The sequence below is a fragment of the Artemia franciscana genome, chromosome 16 (genome assembly GCF_032884065.1).
Source record: "Artemia franciscana chromosome 16, ASM3288406v1, whole genome shotgun sequence".
Taxonomy (NCBI): domain Eukaryota; kingdom Metazoa; phylum Arthropoda; class Branchiopoda; order Anostraca; family Artemiidae; genus Artemia; species Artemia franciscana.
The window spans coordinates 2,382,100-2,403,362 of NC_088878.1; the positions used below are offsets into that span (position 1 = coordinate 2,382,100).

Consider the following 21,263-nt stretch of genomic DNA (forward strand, 5'->3'; position numbering starts at 1 on the left):
GTAAATGGCTCTTTAGTAAATGTTGGTATCTAGAGAACTAAGTATTATACTACCCTTGTACCTGGTCCCCTCTAGTTTTTACTCTCCACAATGTTTCTCTCCCAATGTAAGGTGAATCTGCAACCCTAGATTTGGCTGTGACGGGACAACAACCCCCTACTGATAAGTCAATGTAAAACTAGGAAGAGCAAAACAAATGCAATTCAACTTCATGATATGCAGCCTCTTAATCAGATTATAGTAGTTTCCTTTCGTTGTTATCCACGCTTATAATCATTTAAAATATTCAATATCCGACAGATCTAATTTCTATGCAATCGAATGAAGTATACTTTTGACGGACAAGAAACTTGTATCCAAGAGATGCAAAACAATGGAAAAATGAATAATCTAGAATTATATTTAGAACCCTCAGGGGAAGATGGGGGTGCATTGTCACAAACTCAAATATGATATTTGGGAATAATATTAACAATCTAATAGTACTACTTTTGTATTAATAAAATTCTCCTATAGAACCTCTTTATATTGAACGTCAGCGCTTTTTGCCTACTGAAATAGCCGTAACTTTTTTTGGGGAAAGGGGTAATTAGATTTCTAGGGAGGATGATAATTAAAGAAAACGAATTAGATAATTCGAAGAAGTTTAGGCAACCAAACTCTTCTAAAATGTCCCTAGCTCGATTTTCCTCTGGTCATTTCAATGCTCTTTCACAAAGGGAACTTATCTTGGTATACATAAGTATTTACCTGGCATCATTTCACAATGGGGGAAAAGATTCTCCTGGATGATTCTTGCCTGTGCAGTATATTCCCTGGGTTTCAGAGGAAGGTTGTATTCTTCAATGATCAATTCTGCGAGATCTGGGGCAATTTTGCCCATCTGCTTCTTCTTTACTTCCCAAGAAAGCTCAGTTGGGCCGATATATCGCTCCAAAATAGTTTCGATGGTGCGGGTATAAATTACTTCAGTGTCTGAAAAGAAATACGATGCATTAAAAATAAAGACTAAATACGATGCATTAAAAATAAAGACTGTTTTTCCATTTCCCGTAACCCAAACTTTCTCAATTTTATTTTGCTTGTATAACTTGGTAGATTACCCATTTGAGCAATATACACACCCCATCCTTTTGTTAAAAATTTATTTGAATTAGGTTAAGCGAATTTAACGCTATACAAAAAATAGACCATGCAATTAATTCGAGCTCTGCTCTGTTGGCTAAAGTAGAAATTTTGTTAAAAATATTGCATTGATGAAAATTTTCCTTATAAAATGAACTATAATTGTGGGATTTAAACATGACCAGCATGATAATCAACCACCAACGTAATACAGTCTACTTTTTAGCAGGAATAATAAAATAACTAATCGTTTTTTTAATATTGCCAGGAAATCCGGCTCTACCTCCAAGCCGAAATCCACCCTTCCGCGGAAAGATTCCTTTAGAAAATTAAATCCTGGTAAATCACCTGACAATTATCCTAGTCTCCTCGCGGCGAAAGAGAAAATAAGTCAAATACGCAGGTCGAATTGGAATTCTTGCAAATTTCCTCAATAAGAAGTTTTTCCCTGAAAAGTTCACCCCTCGTAAGCTTCCCTTCCCATGGAAAATTATCCCCGTGAAAAAAGCCTACAGTACAATTCACCCCCCCACACCGGAAAAATGTTTGCATACTTCCTAATAATAAATACTGCACGTAAACGGGCGGATCTTACTTATGCCTAAGGGTAGTGGAGGGTTATGTTATATCCAAAGGCATAGTTATTGCTCTTTAACTATGCTGAGCAAAACAGCTATTAAGATAGAGATTTTGGAAGGGATGTGGGAGGGGCATAAATAGCCTTACATATTTTTGGTCACTTGGGGCATAAATGGCCTTACATATTTTTGGTCACTTGAAAAAGACTAGAACTTCTATGATCAAATTAGCCCTCTCCCGGTCTTCTATGATTGCCGGTTCGATACAATAGCCATTGGAAAAGAGCCAAACTACAAATTGTCAGGGGGAAATTGTGAAATTCTGACGTAAAAATCTTGGATTTAGCTACTTTTTGCTATCTTGGTTATTGGTTAGGTAAATGAAACTAAGTAATCAATCTAGGATAAACTTTAACCATCGAATTTTTATCTGTTTTTAATTCTGAAAATGCAACTCTTGTTGAGCAGAATTATAAGTAAGGTCAAATGTTTCGTTTCTAAACCTAGGAAATTTGCAGACCTTTGAAAACTTCAAATTTGGATTGAGCAAAGTTGTGAAGCTGAACAGTTTTCTTGCACTTCATTTAAGCTGAAAATCCATTTTGCAGTTTTTTGTATACCTATTGAAATTTTGACTAACATTTTACCTTAATTCTCAATTACCAGTTGCTTTTTCTCTGCCCTTAGTCCTCAAAACACAATTCCTGTCATTTGAGTAGAATTCAGAGCCATATTGTTTTTTGTTTTTTTTCAAAATTTAGGAAATGTATTTGCACATCCTTAAAACCTTATTCTTCTTTTTAAAACAGTAAAAAACTTTAGCGTAAAGAGCGGGGCGTTGATGAGGAAGCAGCCTCTTTCATATACGAAGTAATTTCTGTTCGTTTTAAGTTTTAATATCGCTCCTTACTTTCAGTTAAAAAAACTTGTTTTTTTTATTTAATTTCTGAACGTTTTTGAATCAATGCATGCTTTGATTTTGGCTCTCCACAGAGGAATAATTAAAACGAAATTTGCATTTTTTTTATTTTTTTTTGGCTAAATGGCTTTCTCATAATTTTGATCGAATGATTTTGAGAAAAAAAGAGCGGGGGAAGAAGCCCCAATTCATTAAGAATGACCCCAGAATCACAAAAGCCGTAGAATAAATAGTTGAAATCACTAAAAGTACTTTAACGTAAAGAGCGAGGTATTAGGAGGAGGTGAGCCCCTCAAATGGGTAATAATTTCTGTTTGTTTTAAGTTTTAATGCTGTTCCTTACTTCCAGCTGAAAGAACTTTTTCATATTTATTTTTTCATTGTGTTTTTAAATAATGCTAGTAAATCCTGCGCTCCCTTCATGGAGATTTTCTTCCCCCATGACAAATTATCGATGAAAAGTTCCCCCAGCATATCCCCCTCTTCTCAACCCCTCCCCCAACCAAAAATATCCTCCTGAAAACACCTGTACACTTCCCAATAACCATTACTATATGTAAGCATTGGTCAAAAGTTTGTAACTTGTTGCCCCTCCCATGGGGACTGTGGGGGAGTAAGTCGTCCCCAAAGACATAGTTATAAGGTTTTTTGACTACGCTGAATAAAATGGCTATCTCAGAATTGTGATCCGTTGACTTTGGAGAAAAAATGAGCGTGGGACGTGACCAATTTTTTTGGTCACTTAAAAAGGGCACTAGAACTTTTCATTTCCGTTAGAATGAGCCCTCTTGCAACATTCTAGGACAACCGGGTCGATACGATCACCCCTGGGAAAAAAAACAAAAAAACAAAAAAACACGCATCCGTGATCTGCCTTCTGGCAAAAAATACAAAATTCCACATTTTTGTAGATAGGAGCTTGAAACTTCTACACTAGGGTTCTCTGATACGCTGAATCTGATGGTGTGACTTTCGTTAAGATATTATGACTTCTAGGGGGCGTTTCTCCCCATTTTCTAAAATAACGCAAATTTTCTCAGGCTCGTAACTTTTGATGGGTAAGACTAAACTTGATGAAACTTATATATTTAATATCAGCATTAAAATGCGATTCTTTTGATGTAGGTATTGGTATCAAAATTCCATTTTTTAGAGTTCTGGTTACTATTGAGCCGGGTCGCTGCTTACTACAGTTCGTTACCACGAACTGTTCGATCATAGGTCAGGACCCTTTAGAGGGAGAGGGAGGGGATATAGGTACTTAAAATACCTTCTCGGGGCATACTTTAGCCTTTAGACCCATCCCTGAAAGTTTCATTTTCCTAACCCTCCTGAGATAGCCCAAAAATCAGCCCAAAAATCAGTAAAGTAAATTTTACCGAAAAATTTTGCCTCAAAAGGAGCTCAAAATCGGAATTGTATAATGTAACTTCAATAGCATTTAAGTTTCTTAGATTAGATTTCTTAAGGAAATATCCTTCCGATATTGGAACAGAGCCCCTTCCCATGTTTAACAAATTATTTCCTCACTGTACTGGCCCAAAACAAATTCTGCTTTATTGAAAGATAACCAGTTATGATCTTATCTTTTGAAAAATAAACTTACTAATAAGAAGACCATCCATATCGAAGAGCACATGCGACACAGACTTGAAAGCCTTTCTTTCAATTTGAGATTGCCAGTTGCTACCCATCTTTGCAATATATACGAGCAATCGAATATGTTCAAGTATAGAGTGCAGAAGAACAACTGATGATGTTTACAAATTACACTTCCTTTTTATACTAGAATTTCATTATGTCCTGGAAACGAAGGGTGAATGTTTGTACAAACAAAGCATATTTGCGCAACATTTCCAGCGGTGTTAGGGTTATGTAAATTTGCAATGGTTTCATAACCCAGAAATGGAGTTGATAATACCATTGGTAATCACAAACTGCATGCCTGGATGAAGATGGAACAAAATACGCACATGAAATTAAGAATTATGTCATATATTTACAAAGTCGTATCCAGATTTGAAGAGTGGGGTTTACTATCAGACTTGAACCCCTTCAAAAAAAAAATTTCCAATGTCCTATATTGGTCAAAAAATTCAGGTAGGGAGCATATTCCTTAGGTAAAAACATTTCTTTGACTCACATATTGGTTTTAAAAATCAAGTTAAAACCCTTAATCCCCCTTCAGGAACAAAAATTATTTTGTAAACTCGCCCAAACAAAAATTCTTTTAATAGTCCCTCCTCTTCTCCTCGTACAAAATTTTTGGTGCGACTAACCAAAAGACTGTTCTTGAACGCTAAAGAAAAGAATTCGAGGACGGGCACATGCACAAATGTTGATCCCAGGGAATCCAAGAAATCTTAGTTGCCAAGATTTTTATGAAAAACTAATATCCTGAGTTGAGTCTCACTGGCCCTTCTTGGTACATGCTTCATTATGTGGTAAAGGTCCCTCTCCCCATTAGCCACTTAGTAGGAGCATCTCAGGAATCTTTCCAAGATAGTTCTATATTTTTTTTGACAATTCCCAATCCTATTTAAGCAATGTTCCTAGAATGGACTTGTCCCAATTTCACTGGTCCATTGGAAGACCGTCCAATCTGAAGTGCGTCTATGAAGTTTTAACCTGGTGCATTTTCAGCCGGACAGTGGGATAATAAATGGGAAGAATTGGCCCCCTCCACGATTTAAAAAATAATATAAAAAATAAACCAATGTGTTTTCTCAATGATCAAATTGCTTGACTCTTGAGACGGTGTCTCAACTACGTCCCTACATATGTATTTGTCAAAAAATCTATTGAAAGGCTCTTCAACCAGGGGCATAATTTACTAGAACAAGGGTGTGGGGTGGGCAACTTCCCCGAACACCTCCCCCTAGATGAAATTTAGCGTCTTCAAAAACTTTGTTAAAGCTAAGATAGACTGACATAATTCAAGCATGCGCAGAAACAGATCAATTTTCTCTTGTATAAAATTTGCCTTTAGGGTACTATGGTTAAATTTTCATTTTTTGCTGTCATTTTCGCTTGACCTGGGAAAATGGGCTCAAACCTCCCCCCTACAGGATTTGACGCAATTGTGCCACTGCCTTCAACGCTCAACCCCCCCCCCCCCCACCACGGAAAAATCATACTGCATTTATAATTTATCCTATAGACTCATACATCATCTATATGATTCGTCTTTTTTCTTATATGCACACCTCCCACCCACCCATATCCTTATAGGAGGTACACATTTTATATATTTTATTATAACAGACCAATGGCTGCAAAATATGGATAGAAGCCTCATTCAGACGAAACCTTTTAGTTCAAATACCGTTTTTAAGTAGCAAAACGCATGCGTCTCAATAAACCGATTTGTTGATCCGTTTCGTTTAATTCTGTATCATCTACATATCTAAACGACAAAACGGTCAGTCGGAATAGCGGCTTCGATTCATGAAACTTTAGAGGAAGGGATATGTATTTATTAAAATCTAGGAGGGGGGCAATTTTGATAATTTTTTTAGTTTTTTTTTTTTTTCATTTTTTTTTCTGGTTCAGAATCGTACGCTTTTCAAAGACCTAGAAAAAGCAATATCAATCTAACTCCAAGCTGTACTATAAAATAGTGTCATCCAATGAAAGCCCTACGTATTGCCAATTTTTTCTTCATTATTTTTTTTTTGTATAATTTATCTTCCATTCCAGTAATAAACGGTAAATAAAGAGCAGGCCCTGTCAAATCAGAAAAAGAAATTTTCATGCATACCGTGAAGCCTACTTTCCCTCGAATAGGCGTTAGACCAGAAATTATAATTATCATCGGGATCATCATCACAAACAAACCTTAATAAGGATTAATATTTCCCCGTTCTTACACTTCCAAATCGGTTTTTATTAGCCCACTTTAATAACATCAGAACAATTTGACTAATAGTACGGGAAATTACAACTTTTAGTGCCATTTTTGTTTTTGTTTTTTGTTCAGCGCCAACAGCTTATTGGGTCATTGTAGGTCAGAAATTCAGGTTTCATTCAGCAAACAATTAATTCGTTAAGCAACTATTTATAAGCTCAATTTTGCAGCCTCTGTGTAAAGAGCCATATGGCACAAAAAGTGACCATTTTGAAACCGTTTTCAAAGGCAACTGGGGCTGGTAAGAAATAATTCGTAGAGCCTATAAAATGGGTAAGCTTGGACATGTATATAAAATCGAGTATTCTCTTGAGGTCGTAGTCTATAAAAGGTCACCACCAGGGACTGATTTTTATTATCTACTTGGGTGATTAAGCTAGGGGCTGTAGAATATCTTTTAAATCACCCAAAAGGCAATTGTCTAAAAGCCTATTTACCCATACCGGGATTTAGCTAGCGTTAAAATGAATTATTTGGAATTCAATAATTACATTAGTTAAATCTCATTAACAGTAGTCTCATTGTCGATTGGCCTTAAAGGCTCGTCAAGGACTTGAAGGGTACAAGTACCACTTTAGTCTGCTCATTTTTGTTGGTGTAAGTTCTGATGTAGGTGGAAATCAATTTTTGTGTATACCATGTAAAGTGTGTAGGGCTAGCAGGATGTAAAGACCCTATTCGTAGTTTTGTAACAACAAAACTTATCTGACTGGCAATGTAACAATATCCTAAAATTATACTTATGTTTATTACCCTAATAATCTTTGTTAAAACTTTTAATAGATCAACTGCTTACTACTTCAGTACAACCAGGCTGGTGATGTTTCAGCCTGACAATTAGTATGTTTTTCGAAATATGGCGTCAAACCTTTTTCTGGCCATTTTAAAGCATTGTTAAGCTTCGTGGGTCTTATAGTGTTCCCATAATTAAGTAAACTATAGCCTATATGACCGATAATTATTTATGTAAGATCCAAAATTTCTTTTTTATATACTTTAATACACAGCAGTGGATCTATTCAAGCAAGAGCTAAGAGCTCATATGGCACTTGTGACGATGTCGCAAGAGCCGAGAGCTCATATGGCACTTGTGACGATGTCGCAAGAGCCGAGAGCTCATATGGTATGAGCTCTAGCAAAATTCTAAGAATCAATAGATTGCTTTAAAAGGAAAATCAGAGGCTTAACGTTGGTCGGGATTTAAAATAAGAGCTCTGAGTCACGAGGTCTTTCTAAATATTAAAATTCATTAAGATACGATCACCAACTCGTAATTTAAAAATACATCACTTTTTCTGATTTGTCCTCTCCCTTCAGCCCCCCAGGTGGTCGAATCGGGTAAAACGACTTTATAAAGTCAATTTGTGCTGCTCCCTGACACGCCAAACAATTTTCATCGTCCTAGCACGTCCAGAAGCTCCAAACTCGTCAAAGCACTGAACCCCACCACCAAACTCTACAAAAGAGAGCGAATCCAGTCCGGTTACGTCAATCATGTATCTACGACATTTATAAGCGTTTTCCAAGATTTCCGGTTTCCCCCTCTAACTTTCCCAGTGTCAAAAGATCTGGTCGGGATTTGAAATAAGGGCTCTGAGACAAGAGTTCCTTGTAAGTACCAAATTTCATTAAGATCCGGTCACCCGTTCTTAAGTTAAAATACCTCAATTTTTCTGATTTTTCCAAATTAACAACCCCCAGCTCCCTCAAAGAGAACGGATCCGTACCAATGATGTCAATCTCGTATCTATAACTTGTGCTTATTCTACCCATCAAGTTTCATTCCGATCTCTCCACTCTAAGGGTTTTCCAAGATTTCCGGTTTCCAAGATTTCTGTTTTCCCCTCCAACCCTCTATGTCCCCGGATCTGATTCGAATTGAAAATGGAGCTTCTAAGATTTTTTTTTTATTTGAATAAATTGAATTGAATTGAAGATATAAGATTCTTCTATATATCAAGTTTCATTAAGATCCGATCACCCATTCGTAAGATACCTCGATTTTTACGTTTTCCAAGAATTCCGGTATCCCTCTCCAACTCCCTTCGATGTCACCGGGTCTTAAAATTAAACTTCTAAAGGACAAGATCCTTCTAGATATCAAATTTCATTAAGATCTCATCACCCGTTCGTAAGTTACAAATACCTTACTTTTTCTAATTTTTGCGAATTCATCCCCCCCCCTCAACTCCACCAAAAAGAGTGGATCCGGTTCGGTTATGTCAGTCACCTATCTTGGACTTGGACTATTTTGGCCAATTCACAAAATGTAACAAAGGACAACATACTGTAACCTAAAGTATACTGCAACTGTAACTGTAACGAAGAAATATACACGAAATGTTTACAAGACAAATATACGTTTTCAAAGTCTAGGAGAAATTAAATAGTTTCTTAGAACACAATGGCCTTCCCATTTATGGAATTTAACAAATGAAATTATAGCGAAAACAAGCATAATATCTTAAACAAAGGAGTCTGCACATTCCCAGTATTAAAAACATTCTAAGACCACACTAGCTGTACATGACTATGAAGCAAAGAAGAAAAAATAATAAATGAAATAATAAATCAAATAGCTGAAAAACAAGGCTAGTTTTCAGCCCGTTGAACAGTATGATGCGAAAATAGGCAGATATTTCGATATAAAACTCCTCCAAGTCGTCATCAGTGCTTAAAAAAAAAAAAAAAAAAAAAAAAAAAAAAAAAAAAAAAAAAAAAAAAACACTTCATATTGTTCTTCTGGCTGACAACTACCCTTGTTTTTTCGGTTATTTGATTTATTTTTCATTTATTATTTTGTCTTCCTTGCATCATATTCCCCGTTAATATAATACCCGTTTTGACTATATTTTCGTTTGTTATATTGTGCTTGAGGAAACTGCCTCCCTTCATTTGGCACCCCTTTTACGTTGTAGTGCCTATCGTATTTGTTAACAAAACTAATTTGACCTGTTGAAATAATTTCCGGTTTCCAGTACGGACAAAATGGCACCTTTTGAAAGTGAAAGGTTGGTGGACATACTGAGGGTAACGATCTCTCTCATTTATGAGAGAAACCAAAACTACGTTTAACTAATAAATTGAAGGGCGAACAAAAGTTAAACATGAAATTCTTTCAAATATAATTAACGAGTAGTAATAAAACATATTATAAATTGTAGTTATCCTGAATAGGAAGTTAGTTTCTACCCCTTAGCCCCCCCCCCACTCATAGCGTTCAAGCTGTTTCTTGGGTTTACTAAATACTTACTACTGCACAACTTGTGTCCAACTAGTAATTACCAATACTGATCAGAAGCAACGCTATAGCATTCTATATAATGATACCCATAAGGCTTCAATGTTTTATTCTTTATTTTTTATTGCCAGAAGTGCTTCATATAGAAGGGGTGGCCATGTAAATTTCGGAGAAAGCCATTCGATTGGAAATCAAAAGCTATAGTGGCCGTTTCAAGAGTCAAAAGAGATTGGAGGGCAATTAGCCTCCCAGCCCTTTCATCCCCAAATGCATCCGATAAAATAAATGAATTGTCACGGAGATTTCCTTGCCGATGCAAAAAAATCATCGATTTTCCACTGCTGAGTCTTCTATGAAGTGCCTAGTCTTGTATGCAGTACAAATCTCATAGTATTTGACCCATGTTGAATGATTGCTTCAAAGCTAAGGTTGTCAGTATTTGTGCGTAATTTTTGTCAGTGTCGTTTTCGTTTTTATGGCACTTGGTATTAACCAAGTGACATATAGCAATTGCAAATTCTGTCGGTCTGTCGCCGGTTTTGCTACTTCAGGCACTTACAGGTAAGCTAGGACGATGAAATTTGGCAAGCGTATCAGGGACCAGACCAGATTAAATTAGAAATAATCATTTTCCCGATTTGACCATCTGGGGGGTGGAGTGGGGGGCCGGTTAATTCGGTAAAAATAGAAAAAATGAAGTATTTTTAACTTATGAGCGGGTGATGGGATCTTAATGAAATTAGACGTTTGGAATGATATTGTGTCTCAGAGCTCTTATTTTAAATCCCGACCGGATCTGATGACATTGGGGAGTTGGAGGGGGGAACCTAAAATCTTGGAAAACAGTTAGAGTGGAGGGATCGGGATGAAACTTGATGGGAAAAATAAGCACAAGTCCCAGATACATGATTGACATAATCGGAACGGATCTGCTCTCTTTGGGGTAGTTGGAGGGGGGGGGGGGGGTAATTCTGAAAAATTAGAAAAAATGAGGTATTTTTAACTTACGAACGGGTGATCGGGTCTCAATGAAATTTGATATTTAAAAGGATATCGTGGCTCAGAGCTCTTATTTTAAACCCGACCGGATCTGGTGACATTGGGGGGGGGAGTTGGGAGGGGCAAACCTAAAACTTGGAAAACACTTAGAGTGGGGGGATCGGGATGAAACTTGGTGGGAAATATAATCACGACTTCTAGATACATGATTAACATAACCGGAACGGATCCGCTCTCTTTGGGGTAGTTGGGGGAGGGGTTAATTCTGAAAAATTAGAAAACATGAGGTATTTTTAACTTACGAACCGGTGATCGGATCTCAATTAAATTTGATATTTAGTAGGATGTCGTGTCTCAAAGCTCTTATTTTAAATCCTGACCGGATCTGGTGACATTGAGGGAAGTTTGGGGTGGGGGAACCTAAAATCATGGAAAACGCTTAGATTGGAGGGATCGGGATGAAGCTTGGTGGGAAAAATAAGCAGAAGTCTTACATACGTGATTTACATAATTGGAACGGATCCGCTCTATTGGGGGGGGGGGGGTTAATTCTGAAAAATAAGAAAAATGACGTATTTTTAAGTTACGAAGGAGTGATCAGATCTTCATGAAACTTCATATTTAGAAGGACCTCGTAACTCAGATCTCTTATTTTAAATCTCAACCGGATTAAGCGTAATTGGGGGGGCGGGGTAGTTGGGGGGACCGGAAATCTTAGAAAATACTTAAAGCGGTTAGATCAGGAACTGGATGGGAAGAATAGAAACCTGTCTAAGATACGTGACTGACATAACCGGACCAGATCTGCTCTCTTTGGTGGAATTGGGGGGGGGGGTAATTTTGAAAATTGAGGTATTTGTAACTTACGAAAGGGTAACCAGATCTTAATGAAATTTGATATTTAGAAGGATCTTGTGCTTTAAAGTTATAATTTTAAATTCCGACCAGATCCTGTGACATTGGGGGAGGGGAGTTGGAGGGGGAAACCGGAATTCTTGGAAAACGTGAAAATTGGGGTATTTTTATCTTACGAATGGATGACCGGATCTTAATGAAATTTGATTTTTAGAAGGAATTCATGTCTCAGAGTTCTTATTACGAATCACGACCAGATGTTTTGACATTGGGGGGAGTTTGAGGGGGAAATCTTGGAAAAACACTCGTAGTGGAGGAATCGGGATGAAGCTTGGTGGATAGAATAAACAAATGTCCTTGATACGTGATTGACAGAATCGTACTGGATTCGCTCTCTTTGGAGGAGTTGGGGGGAGGGGTTCAGTGATTTGGCGAGTTTGGTGCTTCTTGACGTGCTAGGACGATGAAAATTGGTAGGCGTGTCAGGGAGCTGCACAATTTGACTTGATAAAGTCGTTTTCCCAGATTCGACCATCTGGGGGGCTAAAGGGAGAGGAAAAATTAGAAAAAATTAGGTATTTATAACTTACGAGTGGGTGATCGGATCTTAATGAATCTTGATATTTAGAAGGACATCGTGACTCAGAGCTCTTATTTTAAATCCTGACCGGCATTAAGCCTCTTATTTTCCTTTTTAAATCAATCTATTGATTCATAGAATTTTGTTAGAGCTCATACCATATGATCTCTTGGCTCTTAGCTCTTCTCGCCTCGTCACAAGTGTCATATGAGCTCTTAGCTCTTGCTCTTTTTGTTGACACTCCTCTTATTACATCATTATTATGCATAGAGGATAACAGTAAAATTACCACTATCGTATGACTACTAAAAGAAATACCCTCTTGGTAATACTTTTCTCAATGTATTTTTTTTAATTTTGGCGATTGCGCAATGTTTGTTTAGTTGAGTAACTACATCACTGCCTATGAAAGAATAAACCTAGGTGTTTACTCCCCGGAGGAAATACTCCCAGAGATTACCCCTCCCCATGGAAAATACACCCGTGGAAAATACCCCCCAGAAACCCCAGAAAATACCTCCTCTCGTGGAAAATATCCTCCGGAAAACATTCTCACTGAAAGGAAATTATTCCCAAAAATTTACTCCTCACTAAAATTGACCTGGACAGTCCTCTCCTCCCCCTTCAGAAAAATTCCCTCCAAAAATATGTCCTTATGTTTCTCAATAACAAATACTGTGTGTAAGCAATGGAAAACTTCAAAACACAAAAAGGCACTTAAACTTCTACTACGGGGGTTCTCTGATTGTTTTGTAGTCTCATAGGGAGGGAGATGCCTCAAAGCGTTGATTTTAATGCCATAACATCCCAGCTCTCATTGGGCCATCAGGTAAATACAGAATTAATTCCAAGAAAGAGACGATGGAAGGTAGAAATTGATGTTTGGTCAATAGGATTTTCTTAGCCAGGATTTTTGTTGGGGGTGGGATACAAAAGAAACTTAAAAAATGCATCAAAAATGTGAAAGTGATAACTATTCTCTTATGATTTCTGGGAATATACTGGTCTGTGCTATTATTATGAAAGTAAAGAGTAACACTAAACCCCAAAATGAGCAGAAGTTATTCCGCATAGGAGGGGGACTACCCCTTCTTCATTTACGCCTCCAACTCATGGTCGCTTCTCGAGAGTTAAAGACCTTTTTTACTTGTCAAAAATGATTGGAGACCAACCAGCCACGGGGAGGGGAGTATTTTCCAGGAGGTTATTTCCAGAGGAAGATTTTCTGCGAAGGTATTATCATGTGAAAATTTTTCGCAGGGGCTATTTTCTGAGTGGACATTTTCTGGGGGGGGCATTTTTCTTGGGGGTTAAGGGTTTCTGGCTGGCCACCTATAGAATGACACATGCCGCATGCCTTATCAAACAGTTCGTGGTAACGAACTGTAGTAAGGAGCGACCCGGCTCAATAGTAACCAAAACTTTAAAAATGGAATTTTGATATTAATAGCTACATCAAAAGAATCGCATTTTAATGCTGATTTTAAATATATAAGTTTCATCAAGTTTAGTCTTACCCATCAAAAGTTACGAGCCTGAGAAGATTTGCCTTATTTAAGAAAATAGGGAGAAACACCCCCTAAAAGTAACGAAAAATGACACCATCAGATTCAGCGTATCAGAGAACCCTACTATAGAAGTTTCAAGCTCCTATCTACAAAAATGTGGAATTTTGGATTTTTTGCCAGAAGACAAATCACGGGTGCGTGTTTATTTGTTTGTTTTTTGTTTTTTTTTTTCTTTTCCCCAGGGGTCATCGTATCGACCAAGTGGTCCTAGAATGTCGCAAGAGGGCTCATTCTAACGGAAATGAAAAGTTCTAGTGCCCTTTTTAGGTGACCAAAAAAATTGGAGGGCATTTAGGCCCCCTCCCACGCTCATTTTTCTCCCTAAGTCAACGGATCAAAATTTTGAGAGAGCCATTTTGTTCAGCATAGTCGAAAACCATAATAACCATGTCTTTGGGGATGACTTACTCCCCCACATTCCCTGGGGGAGGGGCTGCAAGTTACAAACTTTGACCAGTGTTTACATATAGTAATGGTTATTGGGAAGTGTACAGACGTTTTCAGGGGGATATTATTTTGTTTGGGGGTGGGGCTGAGGAGAGGGGGCTATGTTGGAGGATCTTTCCTTGGAGGAATCTGTCATGAGGGAAGAAAAATTCAATGAAAAGGGCGCAGGGTTCTCTAGCATTACTATAAAAAAACAATGAAAAATAAACATGAAAACGTTTTTTTCAAATGAAAGGAAGAAGTAGCATTGAAACTTAAAACGAACAGAGATAATTACGCATATGAGGGGCTCTAAAAACACTTTAGCATAAAGAGCGAGGTATTTAGGAGGAGATAAATACCTTGCTCTTTATGCTAAAGTTTTTTTAGTAATTTCAACTATTTATTCTACGGCCTTTCTGATTCAGCGGTCATTCTTAAAGAATTGGGACAAAACTTACGATTTAGTGTAAAGAGCGAGGTATTAACGAGGGTACAAACCCCCTCGTATACATAATAAAAATATAAGGTTATGAAAGTTTGTTACGTAAGTTAATTCTTAAGTTACGTGTATTTTTTACTAATAAAAACGTTCATTAAAAATTAAACGTTCTAGATGCCTTTTTAAGTAACCGAAAAATTGGAGGGCAACTAGGCCTCCTTCTCCACACCTTATTTCTCAAAATCGTCTGATCAAAACTAAGAGAAAGCCATTTAGCCAAAAAAAGAATTAATATACAAGTTTCATTTTAATAATTTATGTGTGGAGAGCCAAAACCAAACATGCATTAATTCAAAAACGTTCAGAAATTAAATAAAAAAAAACCAATTTTTTTAACTGAAAGTAAGCAGCGACATTAAAACTTAAAACGAACAGAAATTACTCCGTATATGAAATGGGTTGTCCCCTCCGCAATCCTTCGCTCTTTACGCTGAAGTTTGACTCTTTGCCACAATTATACTTTTTAAAACAATTAAAAGCTTTATCGTAAAGAGCGAGGGATTGCGGAGGGGACAACCCATTTCATATACGGAGTAATTTCTGTTCGTTTTAAGTTTTAATGTCGCTCCTTACTTTCAGTTAAAAAAATTAGTTTTTTTTTATTTAATAATAGTAAATAAAGTTGTCATCAAGTCATGGCTAATAGGGTAAAAAGCCAAGACAGATAGCCAGAGTAAGGGGCAAAGCTGGCATAAACCTTTTTCAGAATTGTATAAAAATTGAGTCATTTCACTTTTTGATTCATAGTCTATCACCCATTCATCCTAAGACAAAGCTAAGATGGATAGTCATGGAACAACGGTAATTCAATTAATCTATGAATTTCTATGAGCCATTTGAAGGCTATTGGAGACCCCATATAAAAGGTTTTTATTTAAGGTATTTGTATAAGCTAATAAGGTTTATAAGGTTTGTCATATATATATATATATATATATATATATATATATATATATATATATATATATACCAGCAAATTTCAAATTTCCATGTAGCCTTGGACCCCCTCGCGAAAAGGAATACAATACGAAGCTTTATTTTCAGACCTAAGAAACATGTTAAGAACACATATCTTTCTTCGCATTATGCAGAAAACTTAGTCAATACATTTTGAAGGCGCTTCCACTACTTTAACTCTCAATTCCCCTCTGATGTGAGAATATATAGCGTAAGTTACTTATCTCCTATGTGCTGTTCCATTTCTTGATTTTGCCACCGTTGATTGAATTTATGGGTACACGGATTGAAACAAGAGTGCATGTGAAATATGTAATTTAGCCTATATATTTGCATATTTGGGGGATTGGGGGTACAGTCTAAACACTTTCAAAACGTTAACTACAATTTTTCTACATATTATAAAATAATAATTCTTTTTCTTAAGATGTTTCCTTCTCAAGAGCCCCAATTCTAGGCTTTTACCCGGGATCTATTTTAACCAGGAATCTTATTTCACTGAAAACTTTACAACACATAAGCAGAATTATCATGAGTTAATACTACACCTACCCAAATTCGTAGCCTTTGCCAATCCGTTGGCCTTAGCAAGGTTTCCCGATGGCATCCGAGATATGCCTTAAATAACTAAAATGCACTGTTTTCATACTAAGCAGAAATTTTGCCTGTTTTTTGTATCTTGAAGGGAACCCTGCATGAACATTCCTCCCAAGATAGAAACACAATAATAACAAATGATACTATTAGATTTGATAAACACTCTTTCAAAATATAATGGTAGCTACCGTCGCGTTTGCGCACCACTAATGGGTATCCCCTTATATAGGGGGGGGGGGTAATTACAATGATAGCTACCATTGTATTTCGGAGAGTTCGAATTGGAAATGGAATTACATTACCTTTTTGTTATTATTTTGTTTCCTTTTCAGGAGGAATATTAATTCAAAATTGCCTTTTGGTGAATTTATCCCCCTCCCCCTTCCTGAGAAAGCAAACGAAATGACTGTAAGTGCCTACGGTTAATCCTTTCCTTTTAGAATCTGCTGTACTAGGGCATTCACTCATCTCTCCGATGTTTTCACTTTCTTTTGAAATTCCTTGAAATTGTATTAACCGCAATAAAGTTTACGTCAACAAACAGTTTCAAAACTTGTGTATTAGGATGCCTTCAACTTGTTGGGCAAGGTCAATAACAATAACAAATCATTGGCCGGTATTGACAAGCAATAAATAAATAGACACGTTTAGCAAACAATGATCCCAGAATATATCAGGAAGGAAAAGAAAAATGACTATCATCTTGACATGAAATACTATAAAATTAAATGGATAAATATGGGCAGTACCGCATCGGTGGATTTAGAGTAAAATCTTTGGGGGGGGGGGGTGACAAGGGCAACAACCATTGACCGAATTGGCAAATTTAAATACGAAACAAGCAAAAAAAGATGGGAATGAGGGCACCAGAAAAATCTTGAGGGGCCCGAGTCTTCCGGCCCCCCTGAATCCACCCTTGCAACACTGGTTCATCACAAGTTTAATCATAGGATAAAAAATTTTAACGAATAAATATTATTTCTATGATGGTTGTTTTAGCCTGATTTCTAATGTTTAGTCAACTAAATATTAAACATACTACTATGAATAGCAACAGTAAAATTGGAACAATTCTTCTATTCATTGACCTGACTTAGAACCTTTTCAGATTTATAACTGCCCAAAGGTGGCGAATAAGACAAATCTGTATTATTCCTGACGAATGGCGTCTCTTAAACCACTTGAACAGGCACCTAAGGTGGAGTTTGTTTCTAGGATGTGTAACCAAGGAGGTATAGGGTTTAAACAAACAGGTAAAAGTTTTGCAAATAACATTAAGCAAATAACACTAGGCAATTAATATTAGGCAAACTTTTTTTTTGCATGGCCTCTTCTTAAGTAAACAATATAGTAATGAAAATTTTTGCTTCATCATATGCCAGAATATGTCTTAGCCCCCCCCCCCTAAGGCTCAGAAAGATCCCAAGGCTAGATAAAAAAAAAATAGGATTCTAGTCAGACACGTAGGCTATACATGTATTCTTATTTGGGGGGAGGGAATTCAATAATATATTTGGGGGGGAATAAAAAAATCAACATGTTTTGAGATTTGAAAAAGTGTCCAGAATTAAAAAACAGGATTTGAGGATTTTGGGCCCTGAGCATCCCTCCCCTTGCCTACTTTCTTGATTTTTATGATTTGCATTATTGCCAAACTCATTTCTTACCAAAAGTGCTAACTTTAAAAAAAAACGGATTCTTTTCGGTACTTAGTATTGTACGAGAAACACTCAAGAAGTGAAGTTTAGGTTAGGTTACACTTCCAAAGATGCTGCTTCTCGTAGAGCACAAAGTCATGGTGAGTCCGTTGACGCACTGTTTTGTTTAGGGCAACAGGCCCTTATACTGGAAAATTATAATTGCCTGCCTGTTCTTCGGTCCTTGGTTAATCCTAAATCTTAATTTGAATTTCATAGTGAGACGCTATATTCTATTACTATTTAAACCTTAACTATTAAAAACCAATTACAAAAAAAAAAAAAATTCCCAACGCAAACCAGAGCAAGCGGTCGCAACCACAAACCCACTACTACGTCAGAAGAGGTCGCGCCCCTTCTCCTGGATCCACCGCTGACACACAGTTCGTTACTGCGAACTGTTTGATATAAATCATATACCAATGGATGCCACATCTTGAGACAAACTCATCCCTTGGTCCGCCCAAGCCATGCCACTTTATTTTGTAAATATTTGTTAGAGAGCATTCTTTATTTTCTTACTTAAGGTCTATGACGATCTTTGCACTTGAAAAACTTGCACTTTCAGGCAGTATTTTTTTCTCGCTTATCCTCTAGGTTGGATAGCCGATCATTAACCAGATAGACAGTCTCTCGGGGGGTTCGGAAAGATAATGTTACCTAGGACAGCCCCCTGTTAACTGTCAAATTGAGTGGTCACCTACGGGAGCTAGCCTACAATTTGCATAAAGTAGGGCGTTGGTTCTGGTGTTGCAAAACTAAAGGAATGCAGAATCTGGTCTGCCCAGATATTGAAGGGTGTCGTAGAAAGGGTAGGTTGCAATTTTAAGGATATAAAGCTTAAACAAGGACAGGGTGGCCACCCCCAATCCTGCAATACCCAACAAGGTTTATGTCAGGTGCACTATATATGGGCATTGACCTTACTCTATAGATAGATTTTGTTAAGGCCTACGTGACAACTTGTCGTTCACTGTTAATGTGTTCTGGTTTTGTACTGCCGGGGCCGTGTCCTTAATCCTCTTATGGCAAAACCAAAGCGTACCTAAGGAACCGGACTCAACATTTACGAGGGTATTTTTGCAGGATTTTGCTTCAGGAGGGAACAAAATTTCACGAGGGCAGGAGTCCAACAAAAATGCAAAAACGATGATATTATATACAAAATTATATAGAGTATTATATTTTTATTATATTATCATCATTATTTTTGCTATAATATTATTATATTGTTTTTATAAATATTATTATATTATAAGTATTATATAGAATATTATATTATGTATATTGCACTGTTATTATATTATTATTATTTTTACTACTATTGTTATTATCCTGTCCAATAGTAACCAGAACTCTAAAAAATGTAATTTGATTCCAATAGTTACATCAAACGAATCGCATTTTAATGCTGATTCTAAATATTTAAGTTTCATCAAGTTTAGTCTTACCCATCAAAAGTTACGAGCCTTAGAGAATTTGCCTTATTTTGGAAAATAGGGGGAAACACCCTCTAAAAGTCTTAGAATCTTAACAATAATCACACCATCACATTCAGCGTACCAGATAATCCTCAGTGTAGAAGTTTCAAGCTCTTATCTACAAAAATGGGGATATTCGTATTTTTTTGCCAGAAAACAGATCATGGGTCCGTGTTTATTTTATTTTTTTCTTCCCAGGGGTGATGGTATCGATCCAGTGGCCCTAGAATGTTGCAAGAGGGCTCGTTCTAACGGGAATTAAAAGTTCTAGTGCCCTCCAAGTGACCAAAAATATTTAGAGGGCACCTAGGCCCCGTACCACGCTCATTTTTTCCCAAAGTCATAGGATCAAAATTCTGAGATAGCCATTTTAGTCAGCATAGTCGAAAAATCTGATAACTATGTCTTTGGTGATGAATTACTCCCCCGCAGTTCTCGTGGGTGGGGCTGCCAGTTACAAACTTTGACCAGTTTTTATGGTACTTGGTATTAACCAAGTGAAATATAGCAATCGCAAATTCTGTCGGTCTGTAGGTCCCGCTTTTGCTACTTTAGGCACTTCCAGGTAAGCTAGGACGATGAAATTTGGCAAGCGTATCAGGGACCGGACCAGATTAAATTAAAAATAGTTTTTTACGGTTTCACCATCTGGGGGGAGTGGGGAGCCCGTTAATTCGGAAAAAATAGAACAATTGAAGTATTTTTAACTTACGAACAGTTGATCAGATCTTAATGAAATTTCATTTTTGGAAGGATATCGTGTCTCGGAGCTTTTATTTCAAATCCCGACCGGATCTGGAGACATTGGGGGGATATGGGAGGGGAAACCTAAAACTTGGAAAACACTTAGAGTGGAGGGATCGGGATGAAAATTGGTGGGAAAAATAAGCACAAGTCCTAGATACATGATTGACATAACCAGAATGGATCCGCTCTCTTTTGGGTAGTTAGGGGGGGGGGTTAATTCTGAAAAGTTAGAAAAAACAGGTATTTTTAACTTACGAACGGGTGATCAGATCTCAATGAAATTTGATAGTTAGAAGGATATTGTGTCTCAGAGCTCTTATGTTAAATCACAACCAGATCTGGTGACATTGGGGGGATATGGGAGGGGGAACCTAAAACTTGGAAAACACTTAAGAGTGGAGGGATCGGGATGAAACTTGGTGGGAAAAATAAGCACAAGTCCTAGATTCATGATTGACATACCCGGAAGAGATCTGCTCTCTTTGGGGTAGTTGGGGAGGGGGTTAATTCTGAAAAATTAGAAAAAATGGGGTATTTTTAATGACCTTCTGAAACAATAGAGTCCTGACGATATTGAAAACTGGGAAGTTTCGTATGTACTTCTACTATAGATTTCGTTTATAATTTTAATTCCATTTGATCTCAAGCGATTCGATGATGGATGCCTAGAGCCTCTTATAACTAGGTTAACTATTTATATAAAATTCATGCCCAGAAAAGTAATTTTGCAAATACAGCGTCTCTAGTCAAAATGACTAAATTTGAGTTCCTTGCTTTGGGGTATGATTTTATAAGACCAAGAAATAATTGTAAGGTCAGTCCAACAGATTCACTGCTGCATTATTTTTTTTTTTTTTCTTGCAGTATATTGTGTAGAAACTTTATTTAGGTTACTAGGTCTATACAGTGACAGGGAGAGTGAAAATCCATTAACACCCAAATAAGCAAAGTAACAGATCACAGTAATAAGTTTGCTAAGCTCATGGTAAAAGCTTACCAGCAATAATTGAAAACCCGGCAAGGTCACTGAGCTCATTTCTCTTATCAAACATTTTTCAGCCCATTGGCAAGTTGTGAAATATTA

The 21,263-nt window shown here is 37.0% G+C and overlaps 1 protein-coding gene across 2 annotated transcripts in view; it reads right to left on the reverse strand.

Moving 5' to 3' along the window:
* LOC136036897 (pseudouridine-5'-phosphatase-like) overlaps nucleotides 1-21,263 on the reverse strand; it is a 66,813-nt gene that overhangs the window by 1,775 nt on the left and 43,775 nt on the right. The window contains exons 1-2 of one of the 2 annotated variants that reach the window (XM_065719271.1): nucleotides 4,229-4,395; nucleotides 751-975 (exon numbers count right to left, since the gene is read on the reverse strand). In XM_065719271.1, coding sequence (XP_065575343.1) covers nucleotides 751-975; nucleotides 4,229-4,316 — 313 coding nt within the window. In that variant the 5' untranslated portion in view covers nucleotides 4,317-4,395. Of the gene's footprint in view, nucleotides 1-750; nucleotides 976-4,228; nucleotides 4,396-21,263 lie in introns of those variants that run through there. The other variant, XM_065719272.1, reaches the window with a different exon arrangement.